The sequence below is a fragment of the Cenococcum geophilum genome, assembly GCF_001692895.1.
Source record: "Cenococcum geophilum 1.58 unplaced genomic scaffold K441scaffold_81, whole genome shotgun sequence".
Lineage (NCBI taxonomy): Eukaryota > Fungi > Ascomycota > Dothideomycetes > Gloniales > Gloniaceae > Cenococcum > Cenococcum geophilum.
Window position 1 is genome coordinate 690,022 of NW_027137639.1, and position 21,211 is coordinate 711,232.

At 33.0% G+C, this 21,211-nt stretch overlaps 1 protein-coding gene across 1 annotated transcript; it reads left to right on the forward strand.

Moving 5' to 3' along the window:
- Positions 1-379: 379 nt before the first annotated feature.
- Positions 380-682, forward strand: K441DRAFT_592820 (uncharacterized protein; the record flags this gene model as incomplete). The annotated part of the gene is made up of 1 exon (XM_067644901.1): positions 380-682. A coding segment is annotated over one exon (303 nt), but the record flags the coding sequence as incomplete, so codon positions are not given.
- Positions 683-21,211: the final 20,529 nt, after the last annotated feature.

The window sequence follows — 21,211 nt, forward strand, 5'->3', positions numbered from 1 at the left end:
ATACGATTCCAAAGGGCCCTGCCATATCTATTACCCCGAGACTGATGAGCAGAAGGTAGCTAACGAGGCCGAGATAGAACGGTTAAATATAGAAGAGATTAAGGCTGAATGTTGAGCTACCTTTAAGGAACAAGAACAAAAGAAGGAGAAGAAATGGGACAAGAAAGGGCAGAAATGGCCTAAGAGTCGAGCTTCGTGGGAGGTGTATTGGAAGAACAATCAATATAAGAAAGGGCCGTCTCGCGGTGGAGTAGATAATCTGTGATACACGTACGAGGTTCTTAAGCCTTATCTTATTCCATTCTACAAAGAAATTATGCTATAAAGACACGATCCCGATACTTTTGAGTATAATTAACCTCCCTTCTTATTCCAATAAGATAATGCTCCTTCGCACGCAAGTAAATGGACGAAGCGACGACTCAAAAAGGAGGGTATCAAGTTACTTGAATATATAGGCAACTCCCCCAATATGAACGCTATTGAGGGAGCTTGGATACCAATAAGGATTGCAATTACGAGGGATTGGGGGGCTCCGCATACGTTAGAATGGACAGATCGAGCTTGGAGAGGAGAGTGGGAGAAGATTCCTCAAGATAAAATAAGGGCTTTAGTTGCTAGAATGGCAGCAATTAATACTATGATTATAGAGTGTGAAGGTGGAAATGAGTTTCATAGGTAGTACATAATTTAATATGGTGTTCTCTATGGGTGGAAGGGTCACTTTTGTGCCCCGCATTTTTCTCGCTTAAAAAATGGCCGGATTTCAAAACCGGCAGCCTTCGTAGTAGAGCGTACTATAGGCGTTTTTAAGAATCGTTTCCGGTACTTTAAGGCCAGCAGGTATAGTCTCCCTTTAAGTACGCAGGTGGATATAGTATACGCTTTAACTGCGGTATATAACTTTATAAATATAAATAATCTAAATAATCTAGGTTATGTTCTAGAGGTATAGGGTAAGGTTATAGATAAGGAAGACGTAAGACTTATAGAGGTAGAAAGCGATATAGTTATAAACTAAAGACGCGATAAGATCGCGAAGCTTATATAGTAGAGTTACTATAAGGTAATTAGTAGGCTAATTAATTAAGAATATACGGTAGATTTAGGTATATTTACTATAGAAATCTATATAGTTTCCCTCTATATATTACTCTCTAATTGCCTATATAGAAGGGCGACCTAAAATCTTACCTAGATTTAAGCTTAGATCTTACCTAAAGCTTACTCCTACGCATCCTCCTTCCTACTAGCCAAAATGTCACGGGACACCTCCGTGACACCTTATACTCGCCCACCTGTTTCCACCGACTCGTCCACCTATTTCCACCGACTCGTCTACCTGTTTTCACCGACTCAGTAAGAAGAGACCGACCGCGAGACGGCAATCTACGGCAATCTGACGGCAGTCTGTCACATTCTGCTATATTCTACCAAGTCCACCGAATTCTGCCAAGTTCTGCTAGGACCGCTACTTAAATCCTATTCTGCTCTGTATACGTGTTAACTAAGCAACTAAACTAACGATATATACCTTTTCTTCCCGTTTCCTTACCTTCTCTCCTTATATAACATCTTAACTTTATTACATAGTTTATATACGTAGCTTAATAATATCTACTTTATTATATATTATCGTCACTTATACTTACTCCGTAACACTATATTACGTTAAAAACCTATACTCCGCCCCGCCCTGCCTAAAATGCAGAACGACCTTAAAGCCCCTATAACGGCCGCTAATATTATATCCGCACTTTAAGAACAATTAGTAAATATATAAAAGTCTTTTATAGACGCCCTCGTATAGAACTAGGTCGCTATAGCTAAATAAGAAGCTAAATAAGAAGCACGGCACTAGGAATTAATTAAAGCACTTTAAGAAGAAGTCCGCACCCTTAAGGCACTTACGTTAGGGTCCTAAGACTAAATACTAGCCTAAAAGGCTGCTAATACGCCACCTATAAACGAGATAAAAATAACTAAATCTAAACCTGGCTTGTTGGGTGCGAATCTTAAGCTAGCTACGGATATTTATCCTATAGATCTGTCTACTGCACTATAATAATCTAAAAAACTACTAGACCCTCTAGTATTTACTAGTAAACGACAAAAGCTTTAATTATTCTTAAGCCGGCTTAAGAATAAGCTAACTAGTAATACTAACTATTACCTAACTAAAGCTAACCGACTTTACTACGCCCTAAGTTAACTAGGAGGAGATATAGCTAACCTTATTAAACCTCTTTAGCTAAACTTAGTATAAAGCCTAGTTGTACTTCTTAAAGCTATATATAGTAACCTAAACCGCTAAGCTACCGCTTAAAGGAAGATAAATTATATAACTTAAGAAAAGAAAAGCTTTCTAGTATACTTCTCTAAATTTAACTATTACGCAAAGGAAATAGGCTAGAACAACTCCGTACTAGTTAATAGCCTTATTAAATCCCTAAGTCCTAAACTAAAAACTTCCCTAATAGGTGTAGACCTACTAGGAGCCCTTAACGCCTATATAAACGTTATTAATAAACGGTATAATAATACTACGTCTAACACCTAAGTCTACTCCTTAATATAATACAATAGCTCTATAAATGTCTACTAAGTTATTGTCTTAGCCTAAGCACCCTAATGCCATAGATATTAACATAGAAACCCTAGGGTACGCTCTACTAAGGTCCCCTAAATAAGAACAACGTATTAAACTAGGCCTTTACTTTAAATACAGAAGCAAGGATTATATCTTAAGATACTACTCCGTCTCTATACCCTAACATAACGTATAAATGGCTAATACTAACAACCGTTTACCGCATTAATCCTTTAGTTACTATCCCTAATCCTTACCTGGCTTTAGCCCTATATCTAGCAAGCACTACTTATAAGGATAAAGTTATAACCGACGCTCTAGAGGAACCCCTTCCCGCTCGCTATTAAAAGGCACGTCTTAGAGTTAAGTCGCTCTTTAGGACAGCTATATTATAGGATCTCATTAAATGCATTAGATGTTACAAAACCTAACTCTTAGGATTATAGTATAACTATTAACTACCGTCTTTAGCAGAAAGGTTAATAGGCTAATACTTAAGTCCTAATTAATATAGGAGCTAGCGGCATAGGATTTATTAATAAGATCTTTACGTAAAATAATAGGTTTACCCTAACACCCCTTAACCGGTATATTAATATATTTAGATTTAATGGCAAACGCACTATCTTAGGCTGTATTACTTACGTAGCGGCCCTAAGACTCTAATACCTAAACCATGAAGAATTAATTAAGCTCTTTGTAACTACCTTAGGTTACCTAGTAATCTTTAAACAACCCTAGATAAAGCTATATAAGGTAACCATTAATTAGGATAACCTTAAACTTCTATTTACTGCCTCCTATTGCAAGTAGAAGTGTTTTATAACTCGCTGCTTAGACTCTAAACTAAAATCTAAAAAATCTACCAGGATCCACTAGTCTAAAATTTCCACTAATATCCACCCTATACCTAAAAAGTCCACCTAATTCCACCTACCCGAGAATTCCACCAAATTCCACCTACTCGAGAATTCTACTAAATTCCATTAATATAAGATTTCCGCCAACGTCCACTAAGGACCTAAAAATCACACCAAATTATATAAACCGACCCTAACTACTTGTAAGGGCGCGGAGAGACTTCGGGAGGATTTAAAGGAATAATATAAATTCTATCTAAATCTAAGGGTATATAGCTCTCGCTAAGAACAAGACGTTGCGTAAAGAAGAGAAGGGAATAATAAGAGAATCATATAATTAAATAGTCAGGGGCTTAGTGGTCGATGCGTGCGCATATACGCACGCGGTCTTTAACGGACTTTGGTAAAATTTAATTAATCTAGTAGAATTTGGCAGAAGTTAATTAAGCTAGCAGAATTCGGCAGAATTTAGTTAAAGCGTTAGAATTTATCTATTAAGTATTTTACCAAGACATTCCTACTATAACTAGGCTAGTCCCGTTATAGTACCCCCCCTTTTAGCTAAAGGTCTAAATAATTTAAATAATTTAATTTTAGTCAAGACTTATAACTTATCGCGTATTGTATTTTCGTGTTAGGTGGCGGTATAGGGTTTTGCCGGTTATCTTCGTAGTAGGTCTTAGTAAGGCAAATCTAACTAATTAGATAACTTTAACCGCCGGTTAAAGTTCCTTAATATCTTGCGTATTATATAATCGTATTATAAACGTCATAACGTATTTTAAGTTCTTTTTAATTTTAAGTTTCCTGCTATTATATTTCATGTATTTATATTAGGTGGTAGTTATTTATCTTTATATTATGTCCATTTAGCTAGAGTAGGCCGTAAAGAATAGTCCTTATAGAATTCTTTTACTAAGGAAGGCGCGTTGGCCTTAATCTAGTTATAGGTTTCCTAGGTTCGTGTTTTATATCCTTCCTACTTAATAAGAAGTTTAAATTGTTTAAATTATAGTTTCCATTACATATCGTTAATTAAGTTAATAAAGTAAGAACTATTACCGTTATTAACAATTATAGGAGGTAGCGGCGGCACTTCGCGAGCCATAAAATTATCTTTTAAAGGTTATAATAAGCTTACGTGAAATATCGGGTATATTTTTATCTCGGTTAGCAGTTTAAGCTTATAGGCGTACGGGCTTAGTTTCTTCTTAATTTAGTACAGGCCTGTAAACTTCTAATTAAGTTTCTTTAAGGGCCATTAAGTCTTTATGTTTTGTATATTTAAGTAAACTATATTACCTTCCTTAAAGTCCCATGCGGGAGCTTGTCCTTTATTCGTATACTATTTCTATACCGTTTAAGCGTACGTTAATTCACTTTATAATAGTTCCGTTAATTACTTTATTTAATTAGCGAAGTTATAAGCGTTAATTAACTAGATCCGTTTAATCGTAGGTCCTATTATGTTAATTTTAGGTTGTGGTTTAAATCCAAGTCAAGGGTCTTATCTATAGGTCGCGTAGAACGGCGTTACGCCTATTAATACGTTTATCGTATTATTCGCAGTAAACTTAGCTAAAGGCAGCCATTTTTCCTAGTCGTTTTATAGGTAGGAGTAGTACATTTATAGATATTATTCTATAATCGCATTTATAATTTTAGTTTAACTATCTATCTCTAGATAAAATGCAGTTAAGAGTTATATTTAAATACTTAATTATTTATATAGAGCCTGCCAGAAGTCTAAAATAAACTAGCTTCTGTAGTTGGATATTATTAAGTTAGGAAGTTTATGTAGCTTAAAGACGTACTTAACAAAATATTCGGCTACTAATATTGTATTAATTGAGTCCATGGGAATTATATATCGCATTTTTATAAGGCGGTTAACAACTACCATAATATTCGTAAACCTATTACTATTAGGCAAGTCGACTATAAAGTTAATTAAGATATTACGCCATCTTTATATCGGAATTGGTAGCGGTTAAAGTACTTCTTACTTCTTTATATAAGAGGTCTTTCCATATATGTATATCCTATATGCTTAAACGTATTTTGTACGTAGTCGTGCATTATAGGCTAGTAGTATACTTATTAAATAATTTTATAAGTCTTTGCATGGCTAGGATGCCCTACTATAGGGAAGTTGTGTATAAATTTAAGTATCTTAAATCATAAAGGTTCGGAATTCGGAACTACTATCTTCTATTAATAGTACAATCGGTTATTTCGGATTTCGGATTTAGCAAGTGTAATATCCTTATACTATTATTTTCCTATTTAAATTGCTTTTATTACATCTATTATCTATATATCGTTCTTATATTCGTATTCTATTAGCTTATTAATTTCTATTTCCTATTTATTAACTTCTAATTTATTTCTATTAAGTTCCGCATCTAGGAATATAGGACATAGCTTTTTAAAACGTTTGGGGGGCAATAAAATCCATAATTAATTTATAATCTATTTATCCGAAGCGTTTATAGGTAGGTTCTATAATTATTATATTAATAAGTTAGGCTTCTAATTAAGTTTACTAGGTTAGTATATAATCTTAAAGTTAAATTATAAGAGGTATTCGGCCTAACAAATTTAGCGCTGCGTTAGTTACTTTATAGTTATAAAGTACTGTAGGTTTTTATAGTCCGTTAATACGNNTATTAGGAANAANNATCCTTTAAGTTNTAGACGCTATTNTTTAAAGNATNTAANAATTATAAGNAGTTCCTTATTATATATCTTATAGTTTAATTTAGTAGGGGTAAGTTTCTAAGAGAGAAAGGCTACTAGGCGTAGCTTGCCGTTCTTATTATATTGCGATAATACTCCTCCTAGTGTATAATTAGATAAGTTTATTTTAATAATATATTTAAAGTCCGGATTAAAGTAGGCGAGAATTAGAGCAGTTATAAAACGATATTTTAGGTCGTTAAAAGCTTATTCGTATTTAGTAGTTTATTTAAATCTTATATTCTTCCTTATTAAGTTTACTAATAGCTAAACAATTTTTAAGAAGTGATTAATAAATTAACAGTAGAAATTTATAAATTCTAGAAATCCTTAGATATCTTATATACTACTAGGACTTTCCTAGTTTACAATTATAGCGATTTTCTTAGGGTCCATTTTAATTCTATTGCGGGATATAATTAGGCCTAAGTACGTAACTTTAGACGCATAGAACTTGCATTTCTTAATATCGCATTATAAGCCCGCGTCTCGCAGGCGTTTAAGGACTATTTAGACGTGCTTTTAATACTTAGAAAGCGAAGACGAATAGATTAAAATATTATTAATATATACGGTAATAAATACATTAAGGAATTCGCGAAGCGTATTATTAACGTATTACTAAAATATACTAGGACCGTTCTTTATACTAAATGGTATTACTAGGTATTTAAAAAGTCCCTATTGTATACGGAAAGCTATATACTTTTTATCTCCTTCGTAAACACAGATTTAATTAAAGGCAGCGACTACGTTAAGCTTTGTAAAGTATTATACTTTTACTAAGCGGTTAAGCGTTTCTTAAAGCAGAGAAATTGGATATTAGTTTTGAATTATAATCGCATTTAGGGCTTAATAATTAATACAGAACCTTAAGCCTCCTCTAGGTTTCTTAATAAATAGTATAAGTAAGGCGAATAGTAATTAACTAGGGCAAATAAATCCTTTCTTTAGGTGCTCTTTAAGGTATTATTATATTACTAGCAGCTCTTCTTATAATATACCATATAACGGGCCAAACTTTGGCGTTATACTAGGTTTAAGTTCTATCTTAAAATTATACTTATCTTAATGCGGGGGTAGTTAGTCTACAAATTATTTTTTAAACATATTAATTAGATTATAATATTCTTTAGGTATAAGAGGTTAGGGGTTAGTGTATTACTTCGGTTCTAATGCCTTTTTAATATCTTTTAGTATTATAGCAAAGATCTTATAGTCTTATTTTCTTACTAATAAATAAAAGGGTACGGCTTATATTATACGAATTTTAAGGGGTTTCGATATATTATCTTTGCATTCTTTACCGCAATTAGTAGTTATAACTTTATTGTGTTAGTTCGGGGTTTATAGCAAGGGTAATTCGTATTATATTAAATTTAAATAGTCATATACATGTTTGTAGGGTAAGTAGTATTTTAAATAATAACTTCGGCAGTAGGTTGTACGGAATTTTAGTATTTCTTTAACCCAGCTAATTAAAGGGTTGTGTCGTTTTAGCTATCCGTATCTAAGTATTACCTTATAATACTTTAAGGGTGTTATAAATAGGGAAATATATTTAAGGTATTTGCCTATCCGCATCTTTATAAGAGCGTAGTACGTTAGTTTACTATATATTAAAGGCTTACTATTAAAGCCTTATAGGCCTTAGGGCTTATTAAGTTTCTTTAAGTTTAAGCGTTAAGTTTTTACGTAGTTCGTATTAATAAAGCCTATACTAGTAGCTCTACTATCTATAAGGATTTATACTTCCTTCTATTTTCTAAGTATTTAAATTTCGCTAAGTATATTAAGGGAGTTGTATTGTATATTAGCGCTAGAAGAGCCTAGATACTTATACTCTTCTACTTCTTATTCTAAGGCGCGACTTAGCCCTAGGATGACTCGTTTTCCAAGTTAACTAAAGGTAAGATACTTTATAGCAACCGAGTATAATTTATAAAACGAGTGCGACTTAAGGACTGAGAGGAGCTACAGCGGACTTTTTCAAAAGGGTAAGTTCGGTAATCCCTTTAAATGTATCCCTTTTTTCCACATCTAAAACATTCTCTATTTGCGGCTCATGTTCTTTATTTATTAGTTCTTAAGGGTGTATAGGATTAAGTGGCGTTAAGGTCCATAGGGTTATATGTAGGGCTTTTAGGTCTTAAAGACGGATCGCGCTTTGGGGTATATATTAGTTTTATAAAGTTTTAAACGCGAGGTGTAGTTAGCTTTAGAGAATAGGTCTGCTTATTATATTAAAGGTCTTTATTAATTCGTTAATATATTATAGCAAATTTGGGTAAGTCTTTTAGCAGTTCTCTACCCACTAACTATACTTTAATTTTATTCAAGATAGCTTAATGGAGAGCAGTAACTCTAGCGGCTTTATTCCAATCTAGTTTACTAATAAGGCCTAAAAATTCCGAAAAGAAGCTAGTAAAGTCTCGGTTCCGTTATTATAGGTTTTTAAGTTTAGTAACAGCTGTATATTTACGGCTGGCGTTATTATACGTTTGTTCTAGTAGAGAGATAAAGATTTTAAAATTAACGAAGGTGCCGTTACGGAAGAATGGGTCTATAGTTCATGCAGCGTCTTTACTTAATTAAGATATTCTATAGCTAATCTTACTAGCTTTAGTAGGGTATTAATTATAGTTTATTAAAAGTTTAAGACGGAGCTTAGTTATAAAGGGACGTAGGTTATTTTAATTTCTATTAAACATTAGAGGGTTAGAGAGCTTTTTAGATTTCGTAGTAGGTACTAGGTTCGTTATAGGTACGGGTTAAGCTACCGTTACTAGTTTAGGGTTTGTATTTAATGGGTTAGGTTCGCATATAGTTATTTCAATTTCATTTGCAGGTATTGCTATTAGGGTCTCTAACGCGAGTACTTTGGCGTCATAAAGTTCTTTACGTATTACTTTAATTAATTGCTAATACTAAGCTTCTAGTATAGTTTATTGCTGGGCCAAGGCATCTATAAAGGACTATTATATTATCGTTATTTATTCCCTAACTAGGGCTATAATAGTTAACGTAGCGGATTTAAGTTCGTTTGCCATTTTAAGGGTATTAATATTAACGCAACATAATATAAGGGCGCGGAGAGACTTTAGGAGGATTTAAAGGAATAATATAAATTCTATCTAAATCTAAGGGTATATAGCTCTTGCTAAGAACAAGACGTTGCGTAAAGAAAAGAAGGGAATAACAAGAGAATCATATAATTAAATAGTTAGGGGCTTGGTAGTCGATGCGTGCACATATACGCACGCGGTCTTCGACGGACTTTAGTAGAATTCGATTAATCTGGCAGAATTTGGCAGAAGTTAATTAAGCTGGCAGAATTTGGTAGAATTTAGTCAAAGCGTCGGAATTTATCTGTCAAGTGTTTCACTAAGACATTCCTATTGTAACTAGGCTAGTCCCGTTACACTACTGCACCGCCCTAAATAAAGCAGAAGCTTAATATACGGAAGTACCAAAAGAACTAGTATTCTACTATAAAAAAGATGCTTAAAAAACCTAAACCTAAATCTAACACTAACTCTGTATCTAATATCGAACCTAAAACCAAATAGGAAACTGTATAAGAAACTAAGGACGATCTAAGCTCACTTAATACCTTAAATATCCATATAATTAGAGCTACCCCGTTAGTACAACTCGCTAGAAAACTAGAATATATAATCTTTACTATTACAATAGCCGATATTAAGAAGGCCTTAGCACTAAAGAAGCACACTAACCCCGCCACAAAGGTACTAGTAAAGTACCATAATTATCTAAATATATTTTTACAAAAGGAAGCTAATAAGCTACCAGAACACCGTCTATACAATTATAAGATTATAGTTAAAGAAGGAAAACATCCTAGATTTAAACCCTTATACAGGATATCTTAAAATAAACTCCAGGTACTACGGAAGTACTTAGACGAATATCTAGATAAAGGATTTATTAAAGTAAGTTCTTTACCTATAGCCGCACTAGTAATCTTTATTAAGAAACCTAGCGGTAGCCTATACTTTTATATAGACTACTAAGCTCTTAACGCTATTACTATTAAAAACTAATACCTAATCCCATTAATTTAAGAGACACTAAACTAATTAAGTAAGGCCCGCTTCTACACAAAGCTTAATATTATCTACGTATTTAACCGCCTCTGTATTACAAAAGGAGACAAATAGCTCACTATATTTCGTACCTAATACGGATTATTTAAGTACCTAGTAATGCCATTTAGCCTCACAAACACCCTAAGCTCATTTTAACACTTTATAAATAACACCCTATACCTATACCTGGAGGTCTTTTATACTGCTTATATTGACGACATCTTAATATATAGTAATAATCTGGCCGAATACTAAAAATATATTAAACTAGTCCTACAAGCCTTGCGCGGAGCCGGCCTATAATTAAATATAGATAAATGCGAGTTTTATAAGACAGAAGTTCTATACCTTAGACTTATTATTTCTACTAATAGCATATAAATAGACCCTAAGAAAGTTAAAGTAATTGTAAACTAGTAAGAACCTAAGAACGTTAAGGACGTAAGGGCCTTTATAGAATTCGCCAATTTCTACTAACAATTTATTAATAACTTCTCCGCCTTAGTTTTACCCCTTATAGCCTTAATACGAAAGGACAAAGCCTTTATCTTTAATAAGGAATATAAGAAAGCTTTTACTTACCTAAAAGTTATATTTACTACCGCACCTATACTCTAACACTTTAATCCAAACCAAATAAGTATCGTAGAAGCTAACTCGTCCGACTATATTACTAAAGGTATTCTATCTTAGTATAATAAGGAAGGAGTATTACACCCTATAGCATACTTTTTAAAATAACTAAGTTTAGCTAAATATAATTACAAGATCTACGATAAGGAACTATTAGCTATTATTAAATATTTTAAACAATAGTGACCTAAACCAGAAGGCTCCGGATTTCCAATTAAGGTTCTTAGTAACTATAAGAACCTATAGTACTTTATAACTATAAAACAACTAAGCCACCATTAGGCCCGCTGGTTAGAATATCTATCCCGTTTCTAATTCTCTATTATATACCGCTTAGGCGTTTAAGGCTAGAAGCCTAATACCCTAACCTAACGTTTACAAAACACGCCAGTATAGGAAAAAGCGCGTGCCTACCGCAATTAAACCCTGCTTTGCCCTAAGCTATTTAACTCTTTTAGTAAAGACATTATAATATACATCCTTAAAATAACTAATCGATTAATTGAATAGATAATAGTTAACGAATATCTAAATAATAAGTTTATCTAAGAGACGCTTAAGCTAATCTAAGATGGCATCAGACGCTTTAAAAGGATTTCTTTAAGTAAATACAAAACTTATGGAGACCGCTTATACTATAGGAACCGCCTAGTTATACCTAACTATAATAAACTTAAGCTTAAGCTCCTTAAACATATATATAATCTACTAGTAGCCAGCCACCTAGGTTAAGGAAAAACCCTAGAACTACTCTAATAAGAATACTACTGGCCAAATATATATAATATAATACGAAGGTATATCTCTAGCTGTTATACCTACTAACGAGCTAAAGCTTCGCATAAGACGTATAACGGCTTCCTAAAACCCTTGCCTATTCCAAACCGAAGATAGAAGGATATCTTAATTAACTTTATTATTAATCTCCCCATAAGTAAAGGATGTATAAATATTATAGTAGTTATAGACTAACTATCTAAGATAAAATACCTAATCGCCTACCCTAATATATTAGCATCTGCTATCGCCTAATTATTCCTAGATTACGTATAAAAACTCCACAGATTCCCTAAAACAATCATCTCTAATAAAGGCCGCTAGTTTATCTCTATATTTTAGAAAGAACTAACTACCTAACTCCGCATTAAAGCACTATTATCTATAGTATACTACCCAAAAACGGATAATTAAACGGAACGTGTAAATGCTATTATGGAACAATATATTCGGATATATACGTTATATCTATAGGATAACTAGATGGACTGGCTTACATTCGCCGAGTTTACTATAAATAACTCCGTTTCGGAAACTACAAAGGTCTCCCCGTTCCTAGCTAACTACGGCTAACATCTATAAATAGGTTTTAAACCCTTTAGTAATGTTCCTTACCTAGCTTATTAAGCCTTATAAGTTATAAAAGCAAATAAATTCGTAAAGAAGATAGAAGAACTATAAGAGTTCCTTACTAATAAAATAATATAGGCCCAATCTGTCTATAAAGCCGCAGCAAATAAGAACTAAACTCTAGCGCCGGCCTACTAAGTTAATAACTTTATCTAGCTAGATATAAGAAACCTAAACACAAAACGGCCTATTAAAAAACTTAATTAGAAGAACGCCGGCCCTTATAAAGTTAAAAAAGTTGTTTCTCCTTATACTTACCAACTAAAGCTCCCTAATACGGTTAAAATCCACCCTATATTCCATACGTTAGTCCTCTGCCCTACTGCCCCTATATTGGACGCCCTACCTAGACAGATCTAGGACCCTCCTCTACTAATTAAAGTAGACGGTAAGGATAAGTACTTTATTAAAAGAATTAACAATATTAAGTATAATAAGCGAAAACGCTAGTATATATACCTTACAAAATGGAGAGGCTTTATTAAGCCCTTATAGGAACCTATTAACTCTATAGGACTTATACAAGCCGCAGAAGACTTTCACAAACTCCACCCAGAACTACCACAGCCCCATCTCGCAGAAGCTCGAGTTTAAAGGGGGGATACTGTTATAGGACACCTCCGTAACACCTTATACTCGCCTACCTATTTCCACCAACTTAGTAAGAAGAGACCGACCGCAAGACGGCAATCTACGGCAATCTAACGGCAGTCTGCCACATTCTGCTATATTCTGCTAAGTCCACCGAATTCTACTAAGTTCTGCTAGGACCGCTACTTAAATCCTATTCTACTCTATATATGTGTTAACTAAGCAACTAAACTAACAATATATACCCTTTCTTCCCGTTTCTTTACCTTCTCTCCTTACACAACGTCTTAACTTTATTATATAGTTTATGTACGTAGCTTAATAATATCTACTTCGTTATATATTATCGTCACTTATACTTACTCCGTGACACAAAATATCGTTAATTAAGCTTCGCCGAAGCTCTATAACTCTAGCCGTTATAAGAAATAATCTAGCAGTAGACTCCGTCTTAAAAGCTTATAAAACAGCTAGTTACTCTATAGGATCTAGGTAACTAAACTTGTAGATAAACTCTACAGAGGCCTTCTCTTAAGGAGACTTCTAGGCCATCAGCTCTCTTATAGCCCTTATCTCTCTTATTACCTTCTCTACCGTCTCCTCTAGTATATCTACAACTCGCTATCTTCCTTACTAGCGCTTCGCATTAGATTTAGTGGCTTTAGCAGTTTACTTAATAGCCTACTTCCGCATAGCTAGTAAAGAAGGTTAACTTAGTATTAAGGAAAATCTAAAAAGGCTAGGGCGCTTAGCTAAAGGTAAGCTTAATTAACTGCGTTTAATAGAGCTAAGAGCTAACTCTAACTTAGAGGCCTTATCTACTTTCTCCTTATCCTTATCCTTATCTTCCTTATCTACTAAACCTAACGCCTATAAGGCTACCGCTAAGAGAAGTTTAGGGTCTATACAGCTCTTAATTACTTTATTAATTAATCTTATATAATTGCCTATTACTAAAATTCCGTTAAACAGCTCCTGTAGTAGATTTAGGAAGATAGGCGGTATATTATAAAACTTCTTAGCGGCAGGATTAGCTTTAAAGTAGGCCTTTATAACTTCCTTACTAGTAATAGGTACGCCTTTATCTTTATCCTACCCCCAGCTAGAGAGGCTATAAAGCTCCTTTTACAGCTTCTAATCCCTCTTTTAGTTATTATACTTACTCTTAATTTGCTTAATAGTAATAGACTACTAGGCAATAGCAAGCGTACAATTAAGGGTAATCTTCCAGCCGTTAGCTTTATAGGAGCTATCTACGCGATATTCTTTCTAAATAGCCTCAACAAGGCCTTCTAACATCGCCTCCTCTATCTCGTCTGTCCATCTTAAACGCGCATTCCTATGCCCCGTGGGCGTTGCGGGCGTTGCGGGCGTTGCGGGCGTTGCTGTAACTTTACTACGGCTTATACGGGAGGTGGGCAAAGATATAGGAAACGTCGATCGCAGAAAGGGCGTTAGCCGAGGAGGAGGCTCTATTGCTATACTAAAGTAGAGAGTCGCGATAGAGGCCTGGTGGCAGAGAGGGGCTCATTTAAATCGCTTACCGACGTCAATTACGCATTATACGAAGTCAATCTAGAGCCTTATTATAGAGCCTTAACCAAACAATCGACTCAATTACATATTTAAATAAGCCATGGTAGTAGCCGCCACTAATTACAAAATAGGCGACACTAAAAGGCGCACGGATTAAACAGATTATAAAATGGAGGCGATTTGCAACCAAACAACCCCTTAAAAACTCCTTATACCGATTTTAGTGAAGCCACCTCTACGATATCGTTAAATATTAGAATATCGTAATATTACACCAAAAAAGGCTTAATTAAGGGGTGTAGATCGTAATATAGAGTATATTGTTATAACACCGTTATTATTATAAGGAGTTTTTACTATATAGAGTATAGTTAAGCTCCTTTAGGTTTTATACCTCTACTATAGATATATAACAATACTACGTTATAGGCCTCTTCCGTTACTTCTTAGCATTATTCTTTAGTGCCCTTAGCTAATTTCGGTACTTATAAGCCCTCTATAATAGGCGTAAAAATTTAAATAAATATTAAACGTACTAAGAGAGTTCCGTCTACTAATAACAGAGGAAGGTAAAACATTCTCTAAAAGATATTTCGTCGATACTAATAATAGTAAAGTTATATAATACTAAAATATTTTAAATATATTAAAGTATTATATAATTACCATTTACTAAATGCTATTAATTTAGGAAATATATTTTATATATTTTATCTCTAGAGCTTTATATAGTAGTATTCGTAAGGTTAATTTCTTGCTATTTACTTACTTAGTTAGCGGATTGTTAGTAGAGAGTATAGTATCTCTATACTGATTGAGATTAGTTAGTATATCCTTACTAAAGCCAATTTTTTATCGATTAAGTATATTATATATAATTTACAACTAGAGATTATAAAATATTAAAACTTATACTAGAAATAGAATAGGGCTAAAATAGATCTCTAAGATTAAAAAAGAGTATAGTAAAATCTCCTTAATACAATACAGGATATATAACAATAACCTCTATATTATAATCTACACCCCTTAATTAAGCCTTTTTTGGTATAATATTATAATAATCTAACTTTTAGCAATATTGTTAAGCGCCTACTACTAATATTGGTATAACTAGTAAAGAATTTATATAGGGGATATTGTGGACGCTTTAAGTACAATGTTACGACTACTAGGAGAAGAGTTAGAAGAAGCTAGTTAGTTAATATAAGCACGGTCTAGGATAGAACTAGTGGAACTATATAACGAAGAGTAGTAAGCAAGTCACATAATGTTATACGCAGTGTACGCGATGTATGGACGGAATGTACGTATAACGTATATAATACGTACCTTACGTATAAGGAGGATTTCTTAGGAGTTTAGATGTGTATTTAAAGGACCGCAGTCCCTACCTAGATAGTTCCTTTCCTTATAGTAATTCTTAGAATATAATTAGAGTTAATCTATTAAGTAACTACTCTACTAGTTATTATAAGTTATTAATTGTTAAGCGTTACCTATATACCCGGCTTAATAATAGGACCCACCATAGTATTTCCTATAAGGTTCCGTTATATAATTACTACTATAGTTATGGTAAAAGCGATAAGTTAATATAATGCCACCTAAAGCACTAGTCTCAACGCTATCTATAGTAGCAACTACGTTATATATAGGCGGTAATACTAGTATATAGGATAATAATTCTTAAATGGTTATAATAGGTTAACTTAGAAACTGTAAGCTTTGCAGTGTGTGGGAATTGAACGAGCAACTTGATTGTAAATCTATGGAAATCAAGTGGTATAAATACATAAAGAAGGTGTAGGAAACAAGGGGCAATTGACCGAGTCAGTGACCGAGTCGGTGAGCGAGTCAAGGGGTAAGTAGTGAAACAGGGTGATATGCAGGCGAGTCAGGGTAGTGCTGATGAGGTACCGGTAGTCGGTTACAGAAACCTTATAGAACAAATAGATAATAACTAAGTAGTATTGCTTAAGCAACTATAAGATATAAAGAGAGAGAAGATTAAGATGCTATTAATTAAGAGATTTATAGGTAAGAAGTATAAGCTAAAGGGATTCCTAATATAAATAAGAATAAAGGTACTCCATAAAGGATCTAAGCTAGCATAACCTAGCGATTAGGTAGCGTACGTAGGACTATTCTTAATAGGTTAGGTACTAGAATAGTTTAAACCCTATCTTACGGAGATATAAGTAAGTAGGTTAGCTACTACTAATTTAGAGGTATAGTATATATTCTTAACCTAGGAAGGATTCGCTAATAGACTAATATAGATATATAGAGATCTGGAATTAGTAGTAATAGCAAAAGGGAAGCTATATTAGCTTATGTAAAGGGGATTAGCAATAGACTATATAACGCAGTTCTAGATACTAATAGCCCAGACTAAATAGAACTAAGGGGTATTAATGGCGTAGTACCGACGGGGACTAAAGGCTAAAGTTTAGTAAACTAAAATACTAATAGACGACCTAAGCGATATAAGAGAATTAATTCAATAAGCTATCCGAGTAGATAACCAGCTATACGTAAGCGAAAAGTTAGGAAGAACGTATTAGGGACTAACGTACTAAAAGAAGACGCAATAGGTGTCTAAACTATAGTATAGCGTAGAGCTAATAGACCTTAGCGGAACGCGAGAGTTAAAGAAATAAAGAAAATTATAGAAACCTAGAGGATAAGGATTAGATAATTAAAGGTCTAAGGAGTAAAGGTTAAACTAGGGATCTTATTAGTAGAAGATATTTAGATAGACTCTATAATAGGAAAAGTGGTATAAAGATAGAGCTTATATAAATTGTGGAAAATAAGGTTATTTTACTAAAGACTATAGAGGTAGCCAAAGTAACTATGTAGTAAAGGGAACTAGACTAGTAGACGATATATATATATAGAGGGACGATAATGTGCTGCGAGGAACTAAAGAGTGTTTAATTAAAAGTTTTGTGTTTTATTATAATAATATATACTAAATTTATAAAGACGCTAAGTATAGTATAAGCTATTAGCTATAAGAACCTAAGTTAAAAGGACTCTAGGGTATAAGAGAATTGGATAAAAAAGCGGACTAACTCTATAAATTGGATTAGGACGAAGACAGTATAGTAGGCTAGTAGTTAGCGGAGAAAGTACTCGCGTACTAATTCTACTAAGCGGTAGAATCTAAGGGTTAAGATAATTAGACTATTAGTAGTAATAAAAAGGCAATAAAGGCAGCTTACTGGGAGTATGTAAACCTTAAAAATATAATAACTAAAGTAGAGGTTAAATTAGGTATAGAGACCGAATTAATAATGGGAATTAATACCCTATTAGATATAATATTTATCGCTTCGCGAGATAGGAGAAGAGGGAAGTTTTAGAGCAAACTTAGCAGACGTCTATACGCTATCGCTACCTTACTACTTAATAAAGGCAAAAGGCTATAGGCTTAAGATTCTTAAGATAAGATAAGAGAGGACCTAGGACCTATAATGGACGAAAACTAATAGGAAAGGGTAGAAGCTTAATTTATAAATATACGAATAAGTATAGGATAAAGATTCCTAAGGGATAGAGATCCCTATAAATAAACAAAAGTGTCTATAATAGAAAAAACGATCGAAATAGGAAACTAGCTTGGAGGTTAAAATAATCTACTAAGGGAGTAGGACGACTAACTATAGGGTTAAAAAGTTAATACTATAATTAAAAAGCAAGAGGACTTTAAGGATCTACTTAGAAGACGAGAACTAAGAGAAACTATAAGCGAGTTTAGATATCGAATCCTTGTATAGTAAGAATAAAAACTAGACTTAAGAGCTAGTATACTAGGACGTATAAGGGATAGAGTATTAGTACGGAAGATTACTAATAGACTAAAGGCCGGAACGCCGAGAGTATAATAGCTAAACGACTTAGAGTAGGAAGAGGATCTAGGGATTCTAACTAGATTCGTAGAATGGTATATAAAAGGTTGTAATAAGGCAGTAATAAAAAGATACTTCCTTATAGATAGATTATATACACTTATAGAGCTATATTGGAGATAGTATAGGTAAAGAAGAAACGATAAGTAGGAAGACTTCTATATATGGCTAGACAAGAAAACCGTACTAGATATAGTACTATTAGAGAAATAGATAAGCTATATTAAGGGAGTACTAGTTATAATAGCAAGGAACCTAGAAAGCGCTAAAGACTAGAGGGAGATAATATAAGTATTGGTACTAGTAAATAAATAAATAGCGTTTAGATTAATAAGGTAGAAGTTTAAACTTAAAGAGGATAATAAGCTAAGAGTCGACCCTAAGCACCTAGCATATTACACATTAGCGTATATTGCATATATAGATAATATATATAGTATATATAAGGCACTAAAAGAAAAGAACTATAAGTACCTAATAATGATATACTGGGCACTAGACGAAAAAAGGTTTAGAAATGCTAAGTATATATATAGCTGGCACCTAACGGAAGTTTAGGAGTTAAATAACTTAATACTTTAACCTAGAAGATTCCTTACAGAAGAATGCCTAGAGGGACAATAGTGGTGGGAATGCCTAGAGAATATATGTCTATAGTATGTAGAGGAAAAGAAACGAACTAAGTATTAGCCTAAGAGGGTCTAAATATAAGAAGATCTAAGTAGCTATTAGTTGGGAAAAGGGGAGGCCTATAGGACTAGAGGGAGCTAGTAGTAGAGCCTTAGATCCTTAAAGGAATTTAAGGATAATACTTAAATCTATAAGTAATATAGCGAGATTAGTAGTTTAAAGCGCTAGTGGATAGTAGAGTAATAAGAAACTATATATTACTAGCAGTAGTAAAAAGAATAGGGTTACTATATAGACAGAAGAAATACCTATATCTATTAGTAATAATCTTAGAAGATCTAATAGCCTATAGAGGAGGTATTATTAATCTTAAAATAGGACCGATTTAGATAACTATTAAAGGAAGATAAATTAAGATGTCTTTTAATATCCTACTATTAGGAAAGGATAAGGCAGTATTAGGAATGCCTTAGTTACAGGAATATAACCCTAAAATTAATTGGGTTATAGGTTAGGTTAATATTAGGGATACTTAATAATATAAGATGTAATAACAAACTAAGATAGTATAGTACTAAGTTGGAGCGATATACGAAGAAACCAATTAAGGATTAAGTTATGTACTAAAAAGATACTATAAGTACGGTAAAAAACTATAGAGCCTAGAAAGTAAAAAGCTATTAGAATATATAGTATAGGACTATAAGATAGAATTAGAACTAGGAATAAGTCTAAGGTTCTTTCTAATCTATAAGCTCACCAAAATAGAGTTAGTGGCGCTTAAGGAGTTTATCTAAGAGAACTTATAAAAGGGATATATCCGACCATTATAGTTATTAGTAGGATATTTAGTACTATTTATACCAAAGAAGAATAGAAAACTTAGACTATGTATTAACTATAGACAATTAAATAATATTACTAGAAAGGATAGATATCCTTTACCCTTAATTAGCGAGATCTAAGATAGGATAGGTAATATATAAATCTTTATAAAGATAGATCTAAGATAGGTATACTATTAGATTAGGATTAAGGAAGGCAATAAATAGAAGGTAGCCTTTAGGTTAAAGGAAGGACTATATAAGCTATTAGTTATATAATTCGGACTTATAAATACACTAGCGACGTTCTAGAAAAGAATTAATAACGTATTAGGAGAGTATCTAGACGAATTTATTATAGTATACCTTAACGATATTATTATCTACTTAATAAGTAAGAAAGAATATAAGGAATACGTTAAATAGGTCTTAAAGAGACTATAAGAGGAATAGATGCCGATAGTAATTAAGAAATACGAGTTCTTTATAAGGAAGACCGATTTTATATAATTTATTATTAAACTAGGAAAGATTAGTATAGACCTAAAGAAAGTAGAGGCTATAGTTAGCTGGCAAGAACTAGAGAATATAACGCAACTAAGATTATTTCTAGGGTTTTGTAATTATTATAGGAGGTTTATAGCATAATAGCTAAAGAGTATTAAGCTATTTACGAGGCTTATAAAGAAGGAGGAACTATAGATATAGGGTAAGGAATAAAAAGAGTTGTTTAAGGAACTTAAGAGGTTATTTACCTAGGATCTAATCCTTAAGATCTACTAACTAAAATTAGAGACGGTTGTAGAAATAGACGTATTAGACTTTATATTAGGAGCATGCTTACTATAGAAACATTTAGATATATGGTACCTAGTAGCATATTATAGTTAAAAGATAACACTACTAGAACTAAACTATAATATTTATAATAAGGAGTTATTAGGTATAGTTACAGCACTTAAGGAATAGAGAGCATTCTTATAGGGTATAGAAAAACTATTTATAGTTAAGATAGATTATAAGAATCTAACGGGATTCCTAATAACGAAGGAACTTAATTAGAGGTAGGTTAGATAGGTAGAAATGCTTACGGAATACTATTTTAAAATTTAGTATATAAAGGGTACTAAAAATATAAGGGTAGGTGCACTTAGTAGAAAGGCTAAATTATAGAATAACGAGAAACTATTAGGCGCTATATTAAGAAAAGACGACGACGGATTAATTAGATACAATTATCCTAAGTTAGTAGCTACAGTTAAGGTACTAGAGAGTATATAGTTATAAAGGATTTAAGATATATAGGCTAAGGATCTAGACTTAGAGCAATATAAATATTAAGAGGCTATGTATATGCTAAAGGAAGTCGTAGAAG